This window comes from Notothenia rossii (assembly GCF_949606895.1).
Source record: "Notothenia rossii genome assembly, chromosome: 2".
Taxonomy (NCBI): domain Eukaryota; kingdom Metazoa; phylum Chordata; class Actinopteri; order Perciformes; family Nototheniidae; genus Notothenia; species Notothenia rossii.
In genome coordinates this window covers 84,363,531-84,385,046 of record NC_136904.1, presented here as the reverse complement: position 1 = coordinate 84,385,046, position 21,516 = coordinate 84,363,531, and the positions used below count along the sequence as shown (strand labels likewise).

At 39.5% G+C, this 21,516-nt stretch overlaps 1 protein-coding gene across 2 annotated transcripts in view; it reads left to right on the top strand.

The window, feature by feature from the left end:
• The window catches only part of itgbl1 (integrin, beta-like 1), a 35,544-nt gene that overhangs the window by 2,984 nt on the left and 11,044 nt on the right, over window positions 1–21,516 (top strand). For both annotated transcript variants that reach the window (XM_079666466.1, XM_079666465.1), the window contains exons 3-8: window positions 6,279–6,425; window positions 7,302–7,424; window positions 7,979–8,119; window positions 10,870–11,010; window positions 12,270–12,416; window positions 18,624–18,740. In XM_079666466.1, coding sequence (XP_079522592.1) covers window positions 6,279–6,425; window positions 7,302–7,424; window positions 7,979–8,119; window positions 10,870–11,010; window positions 12,270–12,416; window positions 18,624–18,740 — 816 coding nt within the window. The remainder of the gene's footprint in view (window positions 1–6,278; window positions 6,426–7,301; window positions 7,425–7,978; window positions 8,120–10,869; window positions 11,011–12,269; window positions 12,417–18,623; window positions 18,741–21,516) is intronic.

Genomic DNA, 21,516 nt, shown 5'->3' with positions numbered 1-21,516 from the left:
ATTATTTTATTGGTATATATTCTGATAAAAGTAAGTGTACAGGCACGTGGTTCCACATATTTTCTACTTGGGTATGGTTATCACTGTTTCGGTAAGTGATGCAGCAGAACTCCTTACTGTTGGCTTTCATCAGAGAAGCTTGACAAATGGACTCTCAAGCTGATGTTCAGCGTCTGGTGCAGCCAGGTGCTAGGAAGGAAAGAGGGTTTGAGGGTGAAATTCAAAAACCTATTAGATTGGTATTGGATTGTAACATTCCTTTTGTTTTATAATATCGAAGGAAGAAACATGTTTTTTACAGACTTGGAGTGGATTCAGAGATTTACCTTTATTATACCCCTTTATTGCCAAATCAGAGGGCTGCAGTACTGTGTCCCTGAGAGCCTGCATCACCTTAGCAGCACTTCAAAGGGTTTCATTGGTAATAGACAGCTGGTTGGTTCAAGTATGTTACCAACGCATAGCTTTTGTTGCGAGGCAGGGCTTAGCCTGTTGCGTGCAATTTTAAAAGTTCTGAGTAACAACACTTGAGAGTGCATCCACACTCGAGAGCAACTTTGTACAGTACACAATCATTATCCAAGATGAGCATAGTTTTTGCAGGCTTGCATACTGTATGAGAACGGAGGCTATTTCTATGGAAATGATTGGAAACGTATTCATAGATAAGCTCAAAAGGGAACTAGACTCCTTTTTCTGACCTTCATGAAGAATACAATGATCAGTTTTGTTGAAACAAGTTTGGGTTGACTTAACTTTATGGTCATTTTAGAGGCAGTGATGTTGCTGCCCTGATCAATAGTTTCACATTAACAATAACAATGACAGCATTGTAAAGGGCATAGCTATAGTGATACATCCTTGGAGAATTGGGTTCTCACTTTGCATTTTCCCTATGCGCTACAGATAGCGCACAGTTAATTCAAATGAAGTCCATTTTGTCTGTATGTGTATATGTGTAAGTATACAGTATGTGTAAAAAAAAATCCAAAGAAACACATCAAACTGATACACAATACAATTCAACAGAAACAATGAACTATAGATTGTAAAATGACAATACACTTTAATCAAATCCTAACAACTGAATATGAACATCATAACTCTTACAAAGCTCAGATGTATTACTGGGCTGTTGTATGAGACACCATTAGTTTTAGCTTGTTCGACCCTATAAACTGGCAGCTGAGGCGGAGCATCAAAAATATGTAGATGTAGATATGTTTATGTTTAAGACATTTTGTAAGTTGTGAGAAATGCAAGTCCCATGTTGATAGAAAAAGAACGCTCATCTTTTTGTTCAGTGACCTTTAAAGATATGAGGGTTCAATTGAGATATGTGTGTGTGTGTGTGTGTGTGTGTGTGTGTGTGTGTGTGTGTGTGTGTGTGTGTGTGTGTGTGTGTGTGTGTGTGTGTGTGTGTGTGTGTGTGTGTGTGTGTGTGTGTGTGTGTGTGTGTGTGTGTGTGTGTGTGTGTGTGTGTGTGTGTGTGTGTGTGTGTGTGTGTGTGTGTGTGTGTGTGTAAACGTGCAGGGTAAAGTGATTTATTTGGGTAGACAAGTCGGCTGCTTTGGGGAGCTCATTATGTTTCAGCAGTCTGGAGCGAGAAGGCCCTGCTTCAGCCTGATAATGGGGTTTCACTCCCTGCTACACGGACTGCAAATGGAATCTAGATGCAGCACGAGAGGGATAGATGTTCACACCCAGATGTAAATATGCACAACGAGCCACATACTTATAAAACCATTTCCCTATGTGCATATAGGGCCCAGCAAATCTAGTCAAAGCATATTGAGAAGAATACACACATCCCCACCTGCCTCTGGCTGCTCAATAGCCCATGCAGCAGGGTCCGTGTCTGAGATCGGCAGCCAATTCCTCTCCCTGCGGCAACCTTATCTCTGCCTCTCCAAACTGCTCAGAGATAAGATCCAATAGATTTTTCTCCTTAGGGATAAACTGTGTGTTTCCCTTTCTAGAAACATTAGCTTTCCTGGCATTGAGATGTTGTTTTACCTTGGATGGCATTTGTCGGACTGATTCAAACCATTTAGTCAGAGCAACAAGTCAGGCTGGATGAGGAAGATGGGAATGATTTATTTTCTTAAATAAAGGTCTGATGGCAACATCTTTAAAAAGCATGGTTTCAATGTGGTGTTGTTTTGAAGCAGTACAAGGCTTTAAAGTGAATATTACTGCCAACAGAGCAAGAATGCCTTTGGTCTGAAACAACATGCTGTTTCTTTTTGTGGGGAGCTGTTATGGCCTTTTGTTGTATCGGTTTCCTTCAAAAGACATATAAGTCAAGTGAACTGGAAATACTACATTTATAAACTATGCTTGTATACAGAAGGGTATAGCAATTTGCCTTGGGCTGTTGTTGCGCAATGCATTATTAGCATAAAGCCATACTGAAAAGAAGAATGAACAAGGCTCTCCTTTTTATTTTATTCTGAGGAAAAAACAACATGTGTTCCTTTTTCACATGCATTAGACTATTTTTCATAAAAATAATAGAGACATGCTCCACAGTAAACATATTTATTTTTTGCACATTGTGTGATCCCATACATTATCTTATACTATGGACAGTGGCCAGAAAAACATCTCTGGAATACTAATGGACTGATAATGGACAAGTTATAGGCAATGTTAAACCAACAGGGAACATTCAAGCTTTAGTGTTAGAGAACTTGTTGCTGAATTTATTGTATGATTTACAAAAAACAGTGATGCTGTCACTCACATGTTTTTCCTCTCACTGATGCATCCCATATTGTAGCAGAGCAACGGGATGGTGACCTAACATCTGTTCACCAACTGTGCAAATCCGTCCTGTTATTTCACTCTGCTGTTTGTTTTTGACTGTGTTGAATCACCCTGTTCTATCCCCTCTCCCTTTTTCTATTAAGCTGCAGTACATGAGAAAAACACCCTTGTGAGGTTAATCTATATATTATGTAATTTCCATAATAACTCCCTTGTTTTCATAGATAACAGTCATAGTGGTAATGTTTCCATTCGCTCTTTCACAGCCTTCCCTCTTTTCCCCCCTCATTGATGAGCCACGTGAAGTCTCTCTCCCTCACTTCTTCTCTCTTTGTGTCTGTTCTGTGTGTGCTTCTCTGCGATTGAAGGGCTTTTTCCATTGTGAGAGTCACAGATTGTGCCGCAGGGCGCTGCAGGCTAGCATTGTCCCGGTGAAAAAACACTGTAATGTATAATCAACTTGTTAGTAATTACTGGTACAATATTGAGTAGCATTAGACCATTATATCAAGACTAGAGCCCTTAGTGAGCAATCATCTATGAGTTATAATCTTCATTGGAACATTACTGCTTGTTTATTTGAATTGTTCTTTATCAAAGACAGAGACAGAGTTGATACACTTCTTACTGTAATTACTAACAAATGTTTGATCAAACACAGGGTCAAAAGCGTTCTCTTTGGTACTTCCAAATCCCTGCAGTCACTGATGTGGATTGAGGTAGAAAGCCAAGTATGTCTGCAATCCGGAACAATCTGTAACTTTAAGATTCTGGCAGACTTTATCACATGCGTGTCCTACTCGCCCTATCTCAAAGGAGCAGTTGAAACGGGGAGGCATGAGTGTGAAAACCTTTTCCACCCTGCTTGATGGCGGTTTTGAAGTTTTGTGAGAACACATTTTGGCCTCTCTACCTCACTAGGTTTTCAGAGCTTCTACGTTTTTCCTGGCTCAGTCCCCCAGCCTCTGAGCCCCCTGCCAGAGCCAAAGAAGATCCCACCCAAGGGGGTTTTATGTCAGCGGCACATAAGAAGTCAGTTTGTCCACGCTGTTCCAAATCAAACTCCTCCAGATGCACTTTCAATCAGTGTTACATAAGCGTAAGATGTTGCTTCCAATACGGACACAGAGACAGATGATATAAAGTAATCATGGGTGAACAACTCACTAATGGCAGTCTGTTCAAAATGACTAAAAGCTTTACTCATTCCTGTTGATTTCCTAAATAGAGAGAAAAACAGTTACCCACAGTGAAATGCAATCCTCGAGCCATTACAGCACATTAAATTGTTCATATCTGTATTTTTTTGCTAGTACATATTTTGATGTGCTTTCACTTAGATATTCTGGTCTTGCTGGGCAGTGTGCCTGTGTGGTGAGTCACCTAATGATAGCAGTGTGGGCTGCAAGGAGAAAGAGCCACTTAAGTCTATCCAAGTCTACTAGTAAAAGGCCATTTTGATTGGGATCTATTACAGTTTCCAAATACTTCTTGCTGTAGGAACATACATTGTTATCATAATGAAAAATATATATTTAGAAATATCAAAAAGGTATATTAAAGCCAACAAAGTTTACAAATGAATGTCGAGGTGAATTGTAAGTATTAGTAGTATTACTTGTTCCGAGGGCAGCGCTCATAGAGGATGAGTTATTACATGAGACAAGTGTCTCCTAGATCTTTACCACAGAATAGGAGCTGACAGGCTGCTGTTTCACGCTCCGAAACCCACAGGGAGAAGAAAGCAAGGGAGGATAATTACTCATTGAAATGAGGATCATGGTATGGAGAACATGACCTAAACGAAGTAAGTGGGGAAATGTCTTTTTGAGATGAAAAATCAAGTGCTGGTAATAAATGGGCGCAGAGACAGTCTCAAGGAGTTTTAGATGTGCAATATATAATGTATGTCTTGCATTATTGCCTTTCCTATAATCAAAACTGTACTGAAATCTCAGAATAGCCCCAAGATTGCCTAGAATGTAGCAAAAGAAGTGTTTGCTGCTCACAGAGAGGAAATTAGTTACATAGAATTTCCAGTAATCACTCAAGATTTCTGAAGTATGTTCCATACAAAACTAGTCCCTTGTTTACCACCCTGTTTATATTATACCTAATGTATCATCAGAGAAGGACAAGTTGAATTCTAAACCTGAAATTAGCTTGCTGAATGAGTCACCATCCTCTTCTCATTAGCAGTTAATCATGGTAGCACCTGTTATAAATGCCACTGATGCTGACACTGATGCACCCTCTCTTTTACGACCCCCAGTGAATGTATTTGGGCTCTGACCAGTCCCTGATTGGCTAGGCGTGTGTATCTGTTGTTGGTGTGTAGGAAGGCCCCTAACACTCCTAAACCACAGAGAATTACTGCTCAGGAAGCACCAGGAAAGATATATTGGCGACAGACAGGCACCTTCCCACACACATAAACTTTCGCCTATAGCAGACAAAGAGGGTCCGTCTTGTATGTCAGTGTGACTGTCAAGTGGAGATTAATGGGGGCTAGTGGGTTGCAGCAACTTTGTAATATTCTGATGGATAGAGTTGGAGAGACTTTAATCTTACTCTGTTTAACAGCTATCGTGTGACAGTTGACATCTGCAATAAATCCAAAAAGAAAAGCGTTTTTATTTCCTGTCCCTTGCACCAATAGTGCTGTGTGTATTGAAACATATAATAATAATAATCACAAAGCATAAATGTTTTAATTTACATTCACTGTTCTCCACAGTAGAATGCTATGGTGGCAATGATTCAAGATTGACTAAATATTAGAAAAAAACTTGGTTATGCTGTGTTTTAGGATGCTTAATGTGTTTAAATATGATTGGGATTCATCAGTTTGGATTATCATTTTGATATCTCCTAAAATCTATTTATTTTCCTCAAAATGGTATGTAGTGCAGCTCTCTTTGAAGTGCACTTTCTATATTCGTTTTTCTTGAACGTGCAAGTGTCCCGGAGACGTATCAATAATGAGAAGAGACAGGGGACTTGGCTGTTGTTAATGACTGATGGATAGCCCTTGAAAAGGACACCACGGATACATGATGAACGAGTCAGGAGAATGATTGAGTGTGACATACAAGGCCCCTTGCTGCTAAATGCATTAGGAGCAACATTCATAATAACCCCTGTTTTTCACATTGCTCACTACGGCCATCAGAATGATGAGAAATGCTGTGACGCCAAACTGCCTAAGTAGGTCCTGTGACACTGAACAAGGCAACACTGTTACTTTGATTGAAGGGGAGGCGAGTACATCTTCCTGAAATGTTGAACAGATATGATTTTCAAATATACATGTATGTATGTTTCATATTCCATAAAACGCTTAACATAATCCTTTTATTCCAATCCTTTTACTCTCCATAGTGCAATGCCAACACTTACATTTAATAACACTTGTGTGTTTCCTGTTTGTACAGCAATTTCGAAGCACTGGGCAGTGGCATGCTTTTAGGCACTGGTAAACAGCATGTGGTCTGTGTTGTTTCCTTCAGACCGTGGCTACTGTGACTGTGGGATGTGTGAGTGTGATGAAGGCTGGTTTGGAGATGCCTGCCAGTTCCAGGAGGAGTGTAACCTACCCAGCAAGAAGAGCAAAGAGCTTTGCAAAAACCCAGAGGGAGTGGTGTGTTCCAACAAAGGTACCACAAACACTCAGACAGATGTGTGTGCACACAGGCACACAGGCAGACTTGCACCTTGAATGTACACCTACACACATACATACAGAATTGCAAGAAAATGACACCAAAGCATTAATAAAAGCCTGCTCGCATATCAACAGACCAATAGACACAACATACACACATAACTAGAACTTGAAACTACATTTTTACTACTTTGCTTTAGGCAAAAATATTTACTTATACAGCCTTTGCATAAATCTGTTCATGTATTTCTTTAGTTTCCTTTTATTTATTTTTACTTCCATTCGTTCCCTTTTAAGAGCTTATTATTAAACCAAACATAATAATTAAAAGGAATTATTAATGCTAATAAAGGCATTACTTACAATTTATATTTGTTTCGGTTTAGGACCGATTCTTGTGATTTCTTTGTTCTCACACATATCAGATTAAACAATCTCTTTTTCGATAACACCAGTACATTAACCCATTTATACCTGAATGGTCATCGTAAGGAAGACTGATATGTTGAGTACCAGTACTGTGTGTAAGTATTGATTATTCAATTAGTTTTTAACCTCCAAAGCCAGAGCTTATTTGAGTCACACAGTCCCAGTTTGTATGTTTATGATATAGCATAGCATCCGAAAGCCCCTGCACACACATACATAACCACAGCCGTGAAACCAGTCTACATCCGTTGACACATGATGCCCAGACGTTGCCTCCAAAGCACATCTGTAAACCAGCTGGGTTATTGTTGTGCAGGGCATCAGAACATACACACATCCTCCCATCCCAACCACACACAACGTTTAAACACACCCACATATTGGAAGTTTTCCAACAAATGAGCTTAAACTGTGTCTAAAGCTGGTTCATCTTTAATAGGCACTTGCCACTGTGGGAGCTGCATGTGTAACAATAAAGAAAACAGGGGTCTGGTGACTGGACGTTTCTGCGAGTGTGACGACAGCGAGTGTCTGGACGAAGATACCGGAGAGGTGTGTGGAGGTATGGCCCGTATCCGCTGTCTCATCCTCCCACTCATCCACCAAAAGTACAGCCACCTGAGTTTAACTTGTCATTTTTCAAGGACTGTCTATCTTTGTCACTCTGTTTGACATAAGCAAATACATTCCCCTCATGCGTCCATGAAGGTTAATGTGAAGTGTTGTCTCTAGTTGACATGCATTGTTAAACTCATCCCTGTTCCCCGCAGGTTGTTCCAGTGCCTGATCCCAATGTTAATTAAACATTTCCTTTTCAAAGCTAAATAATGGACTTAGCGTATCAGGCCTAGGTCAGAAAAACAGAAAGCTTAACTTTTTCTAAAGCTAGTCTTAAAAAGGTGGCAAATAAAATGGTGTTAATCTTAATTTTTATAATTAAGAGTGATATTCATTTTGAATAATAATAATTTTGTAAAAATAGAGGGCTTTGAAATAGTATCCAGCCATCTTAAAATCCTAAACAATGAATATTTAAATGTGTGTTTAACTGACGGCTAATCTAGTGATAAAGGTGAACTCATCAGCTGTTTCATGTGCATTCTGATCTGCTTCCAGGCCATGGCCAGTGTTACTGTGGAAACTGTTACTGTGCGGCTGGTTGGCATGGAGACAAATGTGAATTCCAGTGTGACATCAGCCCATGGGAAAGCAAGCGGAGATGCAAGGCTCCAGATGGGAAAATCTGCAGCAACAGAGGTCTGTTTACCCACCTCAAACCAGTAGGCTACAGTACTTAAATTATTCTCAGATTTGTTATTGAATATTTTTTTAAACCACCATCTAAAATGTTTAACATCCAAAATGTACAATTATGGAAAACAGGTCTTTTCCAACAGCCTTTATTCGGATAAATAATATCATTGATTCACAAAGAAAAACCAATAGAGGAATGGTTGCCAGGAATTTCTGCCAATGGTTAATTCCATCAAACCCATTTGAGTCCATGTCACAATAGTGACAATTGCAATTGAATTATGTTGCCACGAAACAGGAAACAAACATCATAAAAGGTATCAGATTATTTCCTCTCTGTTATATCAGGTCATTAGGAGGAGGAGACACTATCCTGGTGTAGTGCAACACTGGGGAAGAAATTAATGGAGTTGATGCTGAACAAAGATTCAAAGAAATCTTTGATCAGTCACAGTTTTTCCCACGTGTGTGACAAAAGAACCCAAGTTGTCTTCTGCTATCTGACTATGACATATAAAAAAGAGACACTTTGACATCCACCTTTTGAACTAAGAATGAAGAAAGGGAAGAGACACAGGGGAGAAGAAGAAATACAGAAAATAAAACTGCACAGAGAAAAGATTGGATGAGAAATCCTCATGTAAATGTCACTGAAAGTCAAAAAAGCTTGGCGGACACAGTCAGAGAAATAGCCTCACTAACGTAACTCGAGTGATCCTGGGGGATTTCAGTAAATCTCTTTAAAATTAATTTCAGTGGACTGGCTGAGGGCTGCCTAAGTGGTCGGGCTAAATGATAGCCTACCTACATGGACAGAGCCTGATGGTTTATGGTTAAGTGCACAGCTGACACAGCATGGACAACCATCCACTGTGTTAATGGTGTAGTAGACCATTGTACTCTTCTTAACTACAGAAAAGGGCAGTCGAAGGTGTTACAATTTCAAAGGTTATCAGAAAGAAAGAAAATATAGGATTGCAATTAAAACGAAGTCCATCTCAGTTCAAATTACCCTGAACACATTTTCTCTGCTTCTCTATTAGCTTGCCAGCGTTTTACAATTCTTTGAAAAGCTTATTATGTGATATTGATAAATGAATTGATTCCTTTTTGAGAAATGGTTGTACTTTGGGAAAATATGCAGGTTTCAGCTTAGATGTAGTTCTCGTCCTCTCTAGATTGAGCAGCAGCTAAATTGGAGTAAAGAAAGGAAGAAACATTAATCAGTTTCATGAAATCTCAAAGATTTGACTGACAGCAACTATAAACATGTCTCATATCTAAGAGTATCCGTTTACAACGTATCTGCAATAAGTGGATAACCTTATCCTGGCTAACAGTATTTTAAAATGTATGGAAGAAAATAAAGTATATCATATTTTTCACGTTTCTGGCACTCATTTTCTTCATTCTATTACATTTTTTTAAGGTAAACCTGACTGATGCACTTCTCAAAATGCTACCATTACCACTGCACTGGGAACAAATGTCAGACTTTGTCAGTTGTGTGACCCATGCTCAAAATATAAAATCCTGTTTCGCTCCAGTCCCCGTTTGGTAAAACACAACGTCACCCTCATCTCTCCAATCTGCTCTAGTCACACTGATTATACTACTACAGCTACTACGGATTATAATGGGAAATATTATTAATTCCCATTCCCATATGGCATGTTACCACTTTCTTCTGAATTAATCCTCCTTTAACGCATTGTGAAGATCATTCCTGGTGATTATGGTAGATGGATCATGGAAGGTGATTACAAAAGAGGGTTGATTTCATCACCCACTAGACGTATTTTTATGAGAATGTGAAACATCTTCCTTCTCTATTCATTTGAACTGTGGCCTTTATTTCTTACTCATCTAATATGTTACTCTGTTTAATTCTACAAAATGAAAAACCCCTCCGTCTGTTAGGGTCACTAGCCTCCGCAGTTGAGCTATTAATGAACTAACTGGCGTGCTGTCAAAATGATAACAGCCAAAAACGCTGGAAGCTAAATTAATGCATCTACATAAAATGTCTTGATCAAAACAAATTGAATCGAGATGATACTGCTGATTGAGGCACAAACAGAGGAATAATTCCCCTTCTGTGTGGTGAGAGGGATTGCCTTCGTTGAGAAACAAGGTTTCTTCTCGTCAAAATATGTAATGTTTAGGTTGATATAGAATTTCTTTTCTACTGCTCGTGTAAAGCCAGGATGTGACATTTGTGGCAGACATTAACGTGCATGGCTCTATAAATCCAGGGCTCCAGGGTTATGAAGGTGGAGAGGAGACCGAACCTATAGGGCCAAGTGCCAGACAAGCGCCAGCCACAGCCCGCAGGCCTGCCAGCTGGCCCGGCTCCCCCGAGGTCTCCCCTGCTCTGTCACTGCTGATAAGAGAAAACGGGATTTCCAAAGGCTGCTGCCCGGGCCAAGATTTAAAACGAAAAATGAGAAAGAGACAGAGAGACAGACAGAAATTCATAGATTAAGGATGAAAAAGTAAGACAGAAGGAAAACTTGGATTCATTATGTTGTGTTTAACCTCAAGTAGAAAAATAGAAGCCCCCCCATCCCATCCCTATCCAAATCTCAGTGAGAAGCCTGCATCCAAGTTAATAATGTCAGAGTTGATTTAGCATTGTTCTGTTTGTTTATTTCCAGTGCACATGACAGATGTATCTCTACTGTAAGACTGGGAAAGAAATTACAATGGTGAATTATTACATTACTGTATGTGTGTGTGTGATTTTTTTCTAGGGACCTGTGTGTGTGGGGAGTGTAACTGTCACGATGTAGATCCCTCTGGCGACTGGGGAGATATTCACGGAAACACCTGTGAATGCGATGAGAGGACCTGTCTCGCAACCTACGACCGATACACAGACGACTACTGCACAGGTCAGCAGGCTGTTTCTGGATTCACATTCCTGTATGCAAGACATTTACAGAAATCCTGAATGTTCTCTAAAAATAGTTAAGAGAACTGGTTCAGGATATGTGAAAGAAATAGGCTTATTTGCTTTCTTGACAATAGTAAGAAAAGAAGATTGGTACTGATCTTCTCATCTTACTCTCAGCAAGAAAGTAAAAATAAGCGTGTTTTGCCCAGATGTATACATCACAGATTGTTACCACAACCCTATTCCTGGCTGGTTAGCATAGCTGAGCATAAAGACAGCAAATGGGCAGGAACAGCTCTTTCAAAAGGTAAGAAAAAATCTCCCCAAAAAAAACAAAGTTCCCAGCAAAACAGAGTCCAGCTTATAATGCCTTATAAAACAGCACATTTACTCGGGGCTTGTACAAATAAAAAGAATGACAAATATCTGAGTTGGTAAGCTTAAGAGTTTTTCAAGACATATTTTGTTAACTTCTATGGAGCCCAATTAGTTTCCTGTTGTTTTCAATCTTCTTGCTAAGATTAGTTGATGCTGGCTCCTGCTATATTTATATATTTAGCTACTGTATGTATGTGGGAGTTACATCTCTCTTTCTGATGCTCAGCATGAAAGTAAAAATTGGCATATTTCCCAAAATGTTAAAGTCTTATAGTGGTTCATACAATGTATGACTTCTGGTACATACTTATGTAAATGTCTGTATAAAACTGATCTTCACATTTAAAAGACAGCAGTTTCTTGCTTACCAACATCAGCTTTCCATCTGCTTTGAATACTCTGTTCTGGTGCCATTAAAGTGAACTTTCTGTATAACGTGTATGAGGGAGGGTGGGGAGTGGACTGACCTTTTTACTGTTTCTCTAAAGAATTAATGAACAAAATATGATGGATGCTCCCGCTATCCTTTCTAAAAATGTATGTGCTAGAAAATGCTTGCGGCATCTTAGCATATGCAACGTTAACAGTTATTTGGTGCATTTCTCCATGTATGAATTCACTAAACATATACAGCCGATTAGAGCTGGCCATACAGTGATATTTTTTGTTCTAAGGATACTAAATTCATCCCATTAAGCGTGTCCTGCCCCTAGTTTATTAAACAACCTCCCTTGCTTCCCTTTTTTACCCTCTCTTACAGACTAACTCCCATCTTGATCTCCTTACTGCTCCATAACCTATCCATCTGTCACCTTGCCAAGTGTGCTTTCTTCACCCCAGTTTATTTTACCTCTCTGCTTCCTCTACCTCTTTTTGCAGGTCATGGCCAGTGTAATTGCGGCACGTGTTACTGTAAAGAGGGATGGGCTGGGAAGAAGTGTGAGCATCCTCTGACTTGCTCCCTGTCTCTGGAGAGCAGCATGAAGAAGTGTCAAGGAACGTCCAATTTGCCCTGCTTCGGACGAGGTACCTGGTCTTCCCGTCTGCTCCTGTTGCCATGGTTACTGATGTATTCTGTCCTCACCTCTTAGTGTTAAATAGGCCATTTCCTGTGTTTCACATCTCTTAATCCATCCTTAAGAGGGCTGCAAAACCACCGGGGTGCCCTGCATCAAATTTGATTGCATCTTTAAACAAGCCCTGGTATAAAAAAGTAACCACTCAACATACCGTGTACATACATGAATGAGTATGCTGGACATGCCCCCTTGAGCCACTTGATTGATGATCATGATGATGATTGATAGAGTATATTTAAGGCCTAGAAAAACGATATGCTTTAGAGGCTGTTTGTTTGTTGCGTATGCATAGTGAGCTATTACAAAATGCTGAATCCTGATTGGTGGCTTTTAAAGAGCTCAGGAAAAAAATGATGTTTTTTTTAATGAATTGAGTGCTGTCAGGATGAAAAAAAGAGTTACAACCAATATAACATTCTTTAAATCTTTTGAAGGAGTAAAAGCCTAAATTAAATGTGAGGCAAAAGCTTTTTTTAAAGAGGACACATGCAGTAGGTTCATTAACTGCCAAAATTGCTTCATCAATTGATGCTTAAACCAGTGATTATGATTACCAAACTACACAATATAAAATCCCAAATATTTATTGCCAAAAAGGTACAAACTATTTACCTTTTGCAAATCTGCGCTGATTAATCTTTGAAGGCCGCTGACATACTGTAAATGCCCCATGGTCACAATATGTTGTATTAACTGAACAATCATATAACAAATTGAGTGAGGTAAAACTCACATTCCATTCATCAGCAGGTTTAAAAAGAAACTTGGATATCGCTCAAAGCATAATTTGTTGTTGTGCGAAGTAAAAGACAAATGACAGCCTAGCAGGTGATGTTTTCATCCAAACAGCACTCAGAAGGTGTGTGCTATTCATGAAATTTGAGTAAAGATAAAATGTATTCAAACACAGTCAATCGTCTGTACAGCCAATTTGGGATGACATCATTTGCAAGACAGGTCATCCATTTTGACGAATTGACAACAAAAAGCAATGACGGTATAGCCTCGCCTGCATCCGGTGTTATGAACTCAGACACTTAGGAGGTAGGACCCAATTGCACGACCCGGGAGACAGAGGTAAAGTATTGCTAAGATACTTTATTTTCTTCAATAAACACGATGAACAAAAAAGGGGGTTTCTAACTAATCTCAAAATTGAGATGACAAAAATTGGGAACAAAATGATAATCGCTCACGTGGTGAGGAACAAACTTTTCGAAAGTACAAAAGAGCATAGACCTGACCAAGGCAAAAGACAAGATGAACTGACAAGGAACACTGGGAGACAGGGGAATTTAAACACATGACAATAAGACACAGGTGGGAACAATCAGGGGCGGGACTGACGCTGATGAGCACAGGAGACACAGAAGGGGTGACAGGTGAAAACAATCAGGAAATTAGACACACCAGGGAAACTAACGACAGACAGGAAAATACAGGGAGAAAGACCAGACAATACACAGGGAGGAAAACATGACAAGGAGAACAGCAAAACACCCACCACCAGACACACAAAACTAAAAACGTGACACAACACAAGAATCGTGACATCCGGAGGTATCAATAAACAAAGGTTACATAATCATTGTTCTAGATCTGAACAGGCTGCATTGTTCCAAATTAAGCTATAGCTTTTTGATGATGAGATAAATCATATATGCGGTGCAGTCTTCTGAGGCATCTTTTGTTCCTGCATTTTATACTGATGCTGCAACCTTAATCAATCAGCCTCACAGTGATATATGGGGCACTGTTCACCACTTCTCCGTTCAGTTTGCTCTAGACATTGTTGTAATCCTCTGGGTAACACCAACAGTATCAGTGGTTATGTACTTCAAAATGAGAAGAGAAAAAGAAAAGGCTCAGTGGGACATAGCTACCAGGAGCACGACTTTCTAGTCTCAGGGCTCTGCAGATTTATCAGGGGTTAATGTGAAGCATTGATTTCCTGTTTCATTGAACTGTGGGAGAAGTCAGTGGGGAATCCACATCCTTTCAGTCGCTGCTGTGTTTCAAATGAAAGAGGTAATATGCTGACAGTAACTTAGGCTATGTTAATATAGTAGCCATTTGAAACGCATAGGGCAAGGTTGCTACCGTGGAGACAACTACATTAAAGTCAGCATGAGCAAGCAACAATCTGGCAGTAATATGGTAAACGAAGCTTACACTGGAATACTGTGACTACGACATGAAGCCTCAATATCAGTTAACTGCACTCTATGAAAAGAAGCAATTTGGTGCCTTTCCTTTGAATACATCAGCTATTCATGAACTATTAGGTGTGTTCTATAGCAGACCTTTTTGGACTGAATGTTTGGACGGCCTTAAACCAATTCTGGCTTGGTGCCCTTTGCTCGTAATGAAACTCCAAGAGTACATTGTGCTGGGAGACTTAATTAAGCCGTACCTTTAAATTACCTCCAATTACTGCAACAACATGGAACTTTAAATGACCCTGTGCCATAGAACAACTGATGGGATCGATACATTCTCCCTTCTCAGAATTGCTTTTTGTTATAGCCATCCCCATCTATTCAGTGAATTATTAATGGTACCTTAACACCACACTGCAAAGTGTTCAATTAATATTTCACTAGGCAGATGCCTTAAGGAATAGATTCTGATCAGGATTTCCAATTTAGACTACTGCAATACGTCTGCTGAGGTCAACAATTAATGTCTATTATATGTGAAATGCATTGAGCATAAATCCAAGTTATGTGCTATTAACAGTTTCTGCTCCAATACACTGAGGAGGAAAATGTCAGGGCTGTGGTAAGGAGGAAGTGTGACTGTGCATGCATGCATACTTAAGTGTTTAGGGTGGTGTGTGTGTGCATCATGGTTTTATTTATTTAACTGTATTTCCACTGGATGCCCATTTGTCTTACTGTTTGGAAGATCACAGTGGTTACAGGACAAGAAAAGGGAAAGAGAGGGAAGCTCTGTGGAAAACACAACCAAGTGAGACAGGAAGCAGGGTGGGGGGTAAGAAAGAGAGAGAGAGAAAGAAACTGAAGGAGACAGATGTAGAAAATCTTTTAGCCATGGATGAATGCGGCTGGTAGAGATGGTCGTTTGAGCGGAAAAGCCTTGAAATTTGAAACAGCAACTTCAGAGCTTCTCTTCCTGAGAGGTGGAGGCAAGACGCTTGTGCATAGCACATTTTTTTTATACTGCGGTATTTCCTCAAGGAAACACCTGCTTTCAACATCTTTCTGCTGATCTCGGGATTCCTTTCTCTGCTTACTGGAGTGTGGAATTTAGAAGATATAAAGTATGTCCCTTTTAATATTTAACAGCACGTACCGGCACCTTAACAGTATTTTACTGTACTCATTTGAGTGGGAATTCGAATGTGTCATTGCACTACCTTAAACTTAAAAAGGAAAGTAAAATAACATGTTAAAAAGTTTAAAGTTTGAGTTTCTCAAGTGGGTTTAAACCGCACTGAAAAAGCAGTTAGTGTCTTTCGCTTACATAATGTAACTTATGTCTGAGTGAAACAAAACAACGAAGGGCAAGCAATCCCTTCAAGGATAAAATACTTGAGATTTGAATGGATTGGTCAAAGAGGGCTTTGTTGATGTAAAACTCCTCCACCCCTCCCTCAGTCAAGACATTTAAATGTAACACTGCAGCCTACTTTTTTGTTGAGTGCATTAGGTTTGTTTTTGTTCAGCTGCAGAAATGAAGAATATGCATTTTTTTTGCATTTCTTACTGTGTGTTACTTTCACAGCTTCATGGTGAGAGGAGCCTCACAGCTTTGGTTGTAATATGCAGATCAGCCGGCGCAGCACATTTTCGGTACTCGTTTCGCCATTAAAAAAGTCATATATTTCCATCGGGTTCAGACCATTTTAGAAAGTTGGGATGATGTGAAACTCAGACTGGCTGGCTGACACACAGACATCTCCAAAATCCCATAAATCTATCATTTATGTTTAATTTTGCAGCTTTCCATTTGATTCTTTGACGCTGTATAAATCACATCATAATAGTTTTTTATTGGGGGCTTCTCCTTTAATTGCTTTTACCATCGGTTTTATCTGCTGTCTTTAATAACAGGCGGCGGCGCTATGTGTAAGATATTGTTTTGTCAAATACTTCTATGTATTTTGTTTGCATGGCACCTGGTTTGAAATATTAAGTTCTCAACCTTTTGTAGTTTTGAACATTGAACCTCAAGCTATTCTACAGAGACTTCAGGTTTGTGCATCACAAATCGAGGAGTATGTGAGGCATACTTAATGAAGTATTCTGAGCTCCATGAATGTTCAACGAGCCAAACTTTGCAAGGCATATCAATGAAAATGGAAATAGGTTTTCAGTTCATGTATAGTCATATAAGCAAGTATTCCTTTTTGCAGGAGGACTCTGCATCTAATGAGAGGAGCTGATTTGATTGACCATTACTCAAGCCCACCCTACGACTTGTTGATTAAATATTCATCTAGTTAACAGTGTATTCATCCTGCTTTAACGCCTTTTCCGTGTGTGCTGCACTGCAACATAAGTGAGCTTGCACATCTGCTCACTAAGATGGAAAAACTGAATGTACTTTGATGTTTGTGTGCCATGTTTCATGAATATAGAGCCAAAACATCTGAGGCTTGTCTCTGACTGCCATTAAGGTGTTGCTCACCTCAGACAGCATGACAAATTAAACATTAACGCAGACCAACTCACACACACACCGGTGTAGACGGTTTGACGAGTACAGAGATAATCGATAAGGCAGGGGTGTTATGACATCACCGGTTGCTAGGGTAACTAAGTCCCCAGAGCAGATGGTGGTATGTTAAATGTGGAGCAGGAAGAGAGGTTGTGCGTGTGTGGTCATAAAGAGTGACAGTGATGTGACATGAACAACACATTTAGATGACGCTGTCAGTCGAGTGGCTGTCTTGCAAATTCATGTTTGCCATTTCCAATTCATGGTATTTATTGCCCCTTATTCCATTCAATGAGTCATCAAAAGATAAAGGAAAGCACATTCACATTATGGATATGTTTGAGGTATTATTGAGTGCCACTAAACACAAAATGTGCCCAGCAGGGCTACAAATAGGGAAACACTTAGTGTGAATAATGATTGTGCAGAAAGGACCCAGCTCAATAAAAACAACAAACCACAGTTTGTAGCCGGTCTGGATGTCGTTTAACAGCAGATTTTGGATAGGAACATTCAAATTAAAAAGCTGTCAAGTGTGTTTTAGGTGTGTGTGTTAGTGTTACAGAATGTCAGTCAGAAGACCATTGCATAGTTTATGGTAAAGCCTTCTATCATGCACTGTTATCCTGAAGCTCTATCTAAGATGGTAATAAAAATGCACTCTTTACTTTAGGTTGAAGTTTAATAACAATGAATCATATGATTGAGAGAAACCTATCCTTTCTTTCAGATGCAATGTAAAGTCACCATTATGCATTAATGTTCTGTGAGCATATCGTATTTGACATCAATTCACATCAGTGGAGCAGATGGGACAGTCTTTTCATCAAAGTTGAGAGCAAAAAAATAGAGTTTTCTTGTAAAAAGTTAAACTAATTCAAAACTAAAGGTCTGTATACGGTATATAAAAAAAATATGTCATTCAAAGTGTGGACATTGTCATAAAATGTACTCTAACTATGAACTTAGAAGGCATTTCTTCAATTTAAGCCTTTAAATATATGTGTGTTTCATTAACATAACTCTGAGCAGCCTGGTAAAATGATCAATGAGCAGGTATGATGCACACATCCAATGATATTTCTGAATAGATTATGTCTTTCTAATGATCTTCACCATTAGCAGAGCATGCTCACCCACTATGTTCCCCTGTGGCCTTCTTCACCGGCAGCTCGCTGATTGAAGTGGGATAGCAACATCTTGAGGTGTGTTTGAGTGTTTATTAAAGTGAGTGATTTACATATAAGATTTCCCCGTGTGGCTGCAGGGGATGATGTAAGCAGATTTAGTTTAAAATGACTCCTCTACAGTGTGTATGTAAATGACTCTCCTGAATACCGGTTGAATTACAAGTAAGAATGCAGGATGAAATGTCACACTTTGGGAAAAGAAAGATTATTCTGAGCAGCTATGCAAAACACAACTCTGAAACACTGCTCAGATGTGAGAAAGTGTGTCTTTTTTGTTTTAGGTCAATGCCAGTGTGGACAGTGTACTTGCTATCCACCTGGAGACAGTCGTGTAACTGGCAAAAACTGTGAGTGTGACGACCGTCAGTGCGAGAACATCAGTGGGGAGATCTGTGGAGGTAAGAACGCACACACACACACACACACACACACACACACACACACACACACACACACACACACACACACACACACACACACACACACACACACACACACACACACACACACAACACACACACACACACACACACACACACACACACACACACACACACACACACACACACACACAGAGCGCCATTATACCTGTTATAGGTCCACACATATCTCAATTCAACCCTGACGCTCATATCTAAAAAGGTCAATGAACATAAAGATGAGCGTTCCTTTTCTATCAACATTGGACTTGCATTTCTCACAACTTACAAAATGTCATAAACATATTTACAATATATAAATCTACATATTTTTATGCTCTACCTCAGCTGCCAGTTTATAGGGTTGAACAAGCTAAAACTAATGGTGTCTGATACAACAGCCCAGCAATACATCTGAGCTTTGTAAGAGTTATGACACACACAGTTGTCTAATCTCTGTGTCCACTAAGGGCTGTTCAAGTTGTGTGAGCAACAGAGGGGATTGAGGGAACAATAAACAGATGGCAAGTCTGGGTTACAAAATTACAGTTCAAGCTGTGAATAGCAGTCAAGTGTTCAGCAAGTAAAAGTGCTGTTCATTTTTTCGGCATAAACAATGAGCCTCATGCTAAAAACACTTGTACAAACTGATTTTTTTGGTGGCACGTACCAATGATTTTAGAAAACAGTGACACATTTTCTGATTAGAATTTGCATACGGGTACAAATAAAAATATCACCAGGGGATTAGACCTGACGAATGAGTCACGCACAGATCTTGCTCTGCAGGCGGAGAGTTTTTGGGTTATTTAATGTTATTGGCATATGTTGGCAGGGAGACTGATACAGTTCAGAAGTTATTAGAAAGACTCCCGTACTGCGAACAGCTGGCTTTACTCATTTTACAGGGTTATATCCTCTATTGCACCAGTGTAACTGTAAGACATATATTGTGTATTTCTGTCACTCTCATGTTACCTTGACCCCTCCTTACCTCTACTAAGCATCTAACTTGGTGTTTATCTTTTTCTGTCCCTATAGCATGACATGTCTTGAAAGCTCTATTTTATTTTTGAGGCAAATAAGACAACCACTTGTAACGTTCTAGTCATATTTTCGACACTTGATCTATAATTCAACCTCTCAGATGTGCACCTATGCATGAACAGGTTACAAGTTAATGCTGTTAAGAGAGTCAATCTTGGGACGCTTTTACAAGCTAGCTTTACAGAAAGAAAGTTGTAGAGGTTTAAGATGTTGCTACACTGCAAATATGTGTACAACGAATTAAGACATATCATCTATGGTTCCCATTACCAGAAAGCTAAAAAGTCTATTCTTAATTTTGTATTAGCTGCCATAGTGATGGGTTTTCTTTGAAGTTGCAATGGCTTAGCTTTACAAATTGGTATTGCTCTCATGTACTGCCTCTCGTGGCCTTCCTCTCCATAGAAACGACTCCTGAGGCCCATGGGTATAGTACTTATAGCCACTCTTGCTGTAGACTTACACTGTGACAGAAAAGCATGATTTCTTATAAACTGAGTTGTTTCCCTTCAACATGATATCCTATGTTAACCGGTTGCCCCTCGTGTTGTTGAGGAACATTAGTTATTCAATTAAACATATTTTAAATAGAGAAAATATTTCCAAAGCTACAATGTACTTGACTGGATTACACACGGACACTCCTCTCCTAATTATTGCAGGGGGGAAAACGACACCCAATTTGTGCAGCATGTGCGCACATACACTCAGCCACTTTGAGAGGATGCCAGGAGCAGCTGAATTTGAAGATCAATACAGTGTGATCTTATCTGCTCCCTTTGATATCATCAGCCACAACCCACTAAACCCTTGAGCTAAGTTTGAAAGAAATTGCTCCAAGCCTTTGAAGCTTCTGTTTGAGGTCTTGGGGAAGTGTGTGCACTTAATTTGAGCCATTTAGGCAGAGCCACTGTAACGGATAAAATTCACTAAAACATTAGAGGCTGAATTGAAATTGATAATTCCCTTCTCATCTGAGGCTGCTGCTGTCTGACTGAGACAGAGAGAACAGAGAAAATCAGAGGAAGGTTCAATTAAAGATTGTGATGCTCCTAAGGAAAAGCAGAATACTTTTGGAGAAAACTTATATTTTCTTCCACAAAATGAGTTATTAATTCAGCCAAAAAGGCACTCTATTTGATTGTCCTTTTTTGTTTGACTGTTGTTCATCTCTTCAACTTGAAGTAACAAAGGTCTGTATTTTTTGGATACATACATTTTGAAGTCTGGTTTTGTGTCTTTGCTGCATTGAAAGTGTTGTTACAACAAAAATGACACATGCACAGCTTTCCAATGGTTAAAAAACAGATATTTGTTCCAAAACCTCTTTAACAATAAATAGGAGCTTTCCCCGACAGTTGATGAGTATGAGTATGAGTGCAGTGAGCTTAACTCTGAGAAATGTTGATTCATTTGTGTTTCTTCTTAAACTGAACAAATGACCTATTCTTTAACACATTACAGATATGCATGTGTGAGTGCCTCCCTCTGAGCTTCGGTCAGCTGGGCCACTCTTTAACAATGGCGCATTGCAGCATATAAGGATAAATGTCTCCTTTAAAGGGGGATGCAGTATTTATGTGAATGGATCACTGGGGCTCAATGTGTGCTGAGCTGTCCAGAAACAATTCTTCATCAGCCGTCCAGGGATATCCTGTCTGAACCCCTACGCACTTACAAACAGACACATTCACACAGACATGCTGTC